A 6292-nucleotide genomic window follows, 5' to 3' on the forward strand; every position below is an offset into this window, starting at 1 on the left:
GACAATTCCAACTTCAGCTCGTCTAACTTTGCTTGGAGAGTATGCTTGGAGAGTATGTTGTAATAAATCTTCTGTAGTTTTTGTTTCATTATCTTCTTGTTTTTCTTTTTACTCACAATCATAACTCATTGTAATCAAAATGTTTTGATGAGTAAGAGTTTGAATATCATATTGTTATGAATTTCAAAATTCATTTTTCCTCAATAATGTGTTTTTTTATTTTTTTCTGTGAAGGGAAAAAAAAAAGAGTACAATTATTCGTGATGGAAGTGTTTTGCAAAGTCCTGGTTTATTATTGAAAGTATTTGTTGTAGACATTTATTTGTATAACATGTATGCATATATGTATTGAATATAGGTTGATAGGGGGACAATACATAATTCCATAGTTTTTTCCTAACAAATAAAACTATATTACTAAAATGATACATGTTAGAAAATTAAAGTATCCAATGGTAATATAGTATTACGGATTAGCAATGTATGAATACAGTAACATATATAAATTTGCATTTATATGTTTTTTTTTATATATTTATATATGTAGACACTGATATATATATAAGATATTACAAAATTAATACGTGAAACATTTTGCAACAATATAATAATTTGACTAAAATGTGTGCATAAGGTACATTATTTTTCTTAAACTTCACAACAGATAGGATAATTCCAACTTCAGCTCGTCTAACTATGTTTGGAGAGCATGTTGTAATAAATCTTCTGTAATTTTTGTTTCATCATCTTCTTGTTTTTCTTTTTACTTACAATTATAACTCATTGTAATCAAAATGTTTTGATGAGTAAGAGTTTGAGGCAATATCATATTGTTATGAATTTCAAAATTCATTTTTCCTCAATAATGTGTTTTTTTTTTTTTCTGTGAAGAGAAAAAAAAAAAAAGAGTACAATTATTCGTGATGGAAATGTTTTGCAAAGTCTTAGTTTATTATTGAAAGTATTTGTTGTAAACATTTATTTGTATAACATGTATGCATATATGTATTGAATATAAGTTAATAGGAAGACAATACATAATTCCGTAATTTTTTCCTAACAAATATAGCTATATTACTAAAATGATACATGTTAGAAAATTAAAGTATCCAACGGTAATATAGCATTACGAATTGGCAATGTATGAATACAGTAACATATATAAATTAGCATTTATATGTCTTTTTTTATATATTTATATATGTAGATACTGACATATATAAGATATTACAAAAGTAATACGTGAAACATTTTGCAACAATATAATACAGGTAACAATAAAAAGTTAATTATTCATAATTAAATACTTTATCATAGTGTATATGTTTAGTGTTACATGTATTATTTTTTAATTAGATTATTAAATTCACATAAAATTAAAAGGAATTTGTGAATAATTTGTGTAAAAATAGAGATTAGTGAAGAAATATTTAAAAAATAGAAGTTTACAATATTTGGTTTGGTTTATTTTTTTAAACTTTTGTTTTAAATTTTTTTGATTTTCATGTTTTGTGTTTGACACTATTTTTTTAGTAATTCTTTTATTTTCTTCTTTAGATTCACTTAATTTAATGATAATTTTATTAATTTTTAATTTTACTTTAGATTTACATTCACTTAATCTAAATACATTGAGAAAATAATTTTTTGTGTATTCTTTTTGAAGAAATTTATTAATATTAAATAATGGTAATAATAATAATAACAAAAAAATATAATAATAATAAATGGTACATGTTCGAATTTATAATTTTTTTTACCAATATTTTACTTTTTAATTATATTTAGATTATTAGATATTAAATATTCATGTAAAAGTATAATTCCAATATAAAATATGAAGATGTACGGGGAGCAAATATTCCGGCGTGCCCGTATTCCTTTCTTCCTTGCTCCGTCGATGTCCGATCACCTGCGAGTCAATAAGGATGAGCTACCCGGCGGTGTGTGGCCGGAAAAACCCTCCGACGGTCAAGTTAGCACACACCTTAGAGGGAATCGAGAGAAGGGAGAGAGTGTTTGAGTGTAAGGATTTTCTTACAGAGTGTTCGTCTGTCGCGTATGGGGGGCGCAGACATGCTTACATACCTTCTGTGCCCCATATCCACTCCCTGTCATCTCCTGACACGTGGCTCTGCTATCCCATCTGTCAGCATAAACTATGCCGTTCATCACCTGCTCTCAACTGCCTGCCAGCATAGCTGGAGCTCGGCAGCCGAGCTGCCCTACCTCGGTCATACCATGCTTCATACCTTAAGCGCCCGACCGGATAACCGAATGAAGGACCGGGCTAGGCGGCATCTCGGCAAAGCTTAGCCCGGGCTCCTCCTTTGGTCGGTCTTCTCGCCGGTCAGTCAACTACCTCGGCTGACCGCGCCTTTCCGAGCGCCGGCCTCTCGGTCTGTCTGATCTCGACAATCCTCGGACCAAGCATCCTGGTCTGACCGGTCACTTCCTGGCCGAGAACCTTCTGCACGGTTCGGGGCAGCACACAATCCAAACTCTGCCCGGCCCAAGTTCTGGTAGCCCATCTCCGGGTGAACAGTCGATCATCTCGGCCCAATGCTCTGCTGGGCCCCCAACCTGTTCGGTTTATACCTCGGCCCAACGCCGGAGCATAAATCACCCTCTCAATTGCCCCTTAATTCCGTCCGCGGAAGCGTGACTGGGATTATTCACCTCGTCCGAGATAACGTTTCCCCGGTCGTCAAGATGCCAAGCTTCGACCGAGCTAGTTGACGCAATTGTCCGCAGATTTGACCGGTTATATTCCTCGGCTGACCTATTCTCGTTAAAAGTAGCTCGGTTGGCTCTTCGTCTTTTCAACCCGTCGCTTCAGTCCTGCCAAAGCCATAAATGGTGACACGTGGCGGTCTGCCATTGGTCATCGGGCAGCCAACCCGCCGTTTTTGCCAGAATTTGAATTTGGGCGGCCTTTCACTCTTATATACACACGGCCTTCCTACGCCATTCCTCCTTACTGCCTTTCTACCATCTGACGATCCAGAGCTCAAGCCCTCTCCTCTATCTTCGACTGTCATTTCTCATTCTTGGAAGAACAGCCCCCAACCTCCAAAGGTAAGGTTTTCGATCCCCCTAGTTGTTACTTTCTTTCATTTTATACACATTAGGGCACAAAAACGTAGCTTTTAGGGCATTGATCATTGAAAACGTCACAAACCTCCCACTGTTCTTGGCGTTCTTCGTCTCCCTGAAGAACGCTGAAGAAGTGGGGTGAACCGGGCTCTGGGCCTTCTTTTGATCCAAAAAATCAACCAAACCGGGCAAACAACATGTTTGTAATAACCTCGGCACAAACCGAGATGACCCAATTACTCGATCGCTTAACCGGGCTAAAATTAGGTCTGCTTGGGCGACCGAGCTCCTTAATTAGTCAACCGAGGTGGCTTGGCACCCTTACCGACCGAGCTGAAGTCTAGCTCCTAATGCGAAACCGCGCTCACTTACACTTGCCATCCTTTTCCTGCAGAGTCCAAGGGGACCACTGCCATTCCTGAACCTCTCAGGACCGAGCTGCAGCCAATTACCACCGGGCCCAACCCATCAACCGGGCTATAGTAAGTCGGCCACAAATGGGGAAGTTCCGCTTCCTTGTGGATACTCCGGCCGCGCTAGCCGCTTTCAGAGAGGACTACGGCGTCCCGGCCGACGTCCATCTCGAGCTGGCCGAAGAAGAGACCACGCCTTGGGGTAGGGAGGAATGCCCCTTCACCGTGCTATCCATCGTTGAAGGGGGTCTTCGTTTCCCACTCAACCCTCTCATAACCGAGTTCCTCCGCCGAACCGGGCTGGCACCCACACAGGTGTCCACCAACACATATAGAATAATCAACGGCGTACACGAATTGAACCAACGGCTAGGCACCAACTTAGGCCTAGCCGAGATATTAAGGCAATACACAATGGGCCACACCGGTGACGGCCTGGCTTACTACTTGAAAATAAGACCGGGCAAGGAAAAAATCGTAACCGGCACCCCGGACAAAGACATGCACGATGATGATTTCTTCTGGGTGTCCGGCAACTACGAAACAGCCGAGGTGCCGGGCTGGTTCATAAGCAAGGACTTCGGTTCTTCATGTAAGCCACTCAAACTTGCTCGGTTAACTTTATTCTTTAGTTTTACTAACCGGTTTCCCTGTTTCTTTTGCAGCTATCCAAGCCTTGCAAGCCAACTACCAATTCCCCAACGTCGAGGCAATTCGGGCCGTGCTTAGGTACCGTCACCGAGACTGCAACGAATTGCTCGGCTACACACCGACTTACAGATATTCTGCTCCGCGCCGGAGTAGAGTAACTGACTTCCTCAGAGCTCCTTCGCCACCTCCAGATCCAACCCTACCAGACGTCCCATTAATCCGGTTAACCGACGAGCAAGAAATGGCCAAAAGATCTCGGATCAAAAACCTTCTAACCGCGACCTCAGCCGAGATACCGAGCGTCGCCACCCGTTCCCCGGCTGCCGGTCAATCGAGTGCAGCCGTCGTAGCCCTTGCTTCTCCAGCTCCTGCTGCCGTGCAATCCGCCAGAGAAGCGCGCCGGGCTGGAAAAAGACCAAGGGCAGATCCCTCCGCCGAGCTTGTCACCGAGCTGACAACCGAACATCCTGCTGAAACTCCGGCTCCCGTGCCCGCTTGGCGTCCTCAGCTGAAGCACCGGGGACAGGACATCCCGGCGACTGCATCGATCAAGGCAGACAAAGAACATTTGCTTGCCTTCGATCTCTCCAAAGCATTTCTCCTACCGGGCGACGTGGTAGGCAGTGACCACGTCCCTGACACCCGGCTGGTAAAATCTTCCGTGAAGTCGATGGCCAGGGTAAGTCGGCGTTCTTTTTAACATTTCACAAGTGTTTGCTCGGTCCTTCTTGCTCGGTCCCCTTTCTGATGTACTTTGCTTCTTTGTGCAGGCCATTCAAAAACAACATTTGGTCTTGGAGCGCATCCACCGGCTTAGGCAGAAAGCCAACGACACTGCCAGCCATGTTGAAAGCCTTCAAGCCGAGCTCGGTCGGGCTAAAGCTTCTCTCGAAATGGCCAACCACGACAATAATAGACTGCTCGGTCAGCTGGACGCAGCCGAGAAAAAACAAAGCGAGCTTCAGGCCGAGGTTGACGCTTTGAAGAAGGCGAAGAAGAAGGCTTGCCGGGCTGCCAACAAGGCCGGGTTCAACGAGGCCGAGGAGAGCTATAAGAAGCAGGTGTTTGCAACACAAGACATCTACTTCAAGGCCGGTTGGAAGTCTGCCTGTGAACACCTCGGCCAGGGCTCTGACACCGACGTTTTTGCCAATCCTCCCAAAGCTTCACTACCGGTCTACCTCGTGCCATATGCGAATGATGTATTCAGTGCGCTTCAAGCGGAGGCCGAGGAAGGACTTGAAGATGGAGAGGATGACACAGATTCTGAGGAAGAAGAGGCCGAGGTGCCTGAACAGCCCGGCAACGATGAGCCCGGCGCCCAAGAGGCAAGCCAAGCTATTGACCTTGATGCTGATGCTGCCGAGGATGAGTTCACCAATCTTTCCCCCTTAGTTTAGGTTTCTTTTCTTTGTATTTTTGCTTTCAATACACTTGATGTAACCGGGCTCTGTCCCCACCTTTTGTAATGAATTTCTTTATCAATGAAATTTTGAATTTTCGTCAAGTGTTTGCCCGGTAGTAATCAGTTCCGTCTTCAGCAAACTATCTCGGTATAACTTATCATTTCAACACTTTGTCGACCGGAGTCCATAACACGGTCGAAGAACTTGAGCATTACAAAACAAATTCACGCACCGAAATACCCATCTCGGTTGTAGCAAAGTTGGGCAAGACACCAACTCTTCCAACCGGAGTACATCATCTCGGTTGGGCATCCTAAGTTGGGCAAGACACCAACTCTTCCAACCGGAGTACATCATCTCGGTTGGGACTCCAAAGTTGGGCAAGACACCAACTCTTCCAACCGGAGTACATCATCACGATTGGGAATTTTAAGTTGGACAAATCACCAACTCTTCCAACCGGAGTACATCATCTCGGTTGGGACTCCAAAGTTGGGCAAGACACCAACTCTTCCAACCGGAGTACATCATCACGGTTGGGAATTTTAAGTTGGACAAATCACCAACTCTTCCAACCGGAGCAAATCATCTCGGTTGGGGTCCTAATGTTGGACAAAACACCAACTCTTCCAACCGGAGCAAATCATCTCGGTTGGGAATCCTAAGTTGGACAAAACACCAACTCTTCCAACCGGAGCAAATCATCTCGGTTGGGAATCCTAAGTT

General features: G+C 43.5%; 1 protein-coding gene across 1 annotated transcript; it reads left to right on the forward strand.

Moving 5' to 3' along the window:
- The first annotated feature begins 4542 nt into the window (after window positions 1-4542).
- LOC145798408 (uncharacterized) lies at window positions 4543-5963 on the forward strand. The gene is made up of 2 exons (XM_082885948.1): window positions 4543-4839; window positions 4931-5963. Exons 1-2 carry the CDS (start codon window positions 4831-4833, stop codon window positions 5558-5560), a joined length of 639 nt encoding a protein of 212 aa, XP_082742074.1. The 5' UTR covers window positions 4543-4830; the 3' UTR covers window positions 5561-5963.
- Window positions 5964-6292: the final 329 nt, after the last annotated feature.

This window comes from Camellia sinensis, chromosome 8 (assembly GCF_055761805.1).
Source record: "Camellia sinensis isolate YWXY chromosome 8, ASM5576180v1, whole genome shotgun sequence".
Lineage (NCBI taxonomy): Eukaryota > Viridiplantae > Streptophyta > Magnoliopsida > Ericales > Theaceae > Camellia > Camellia sinensis.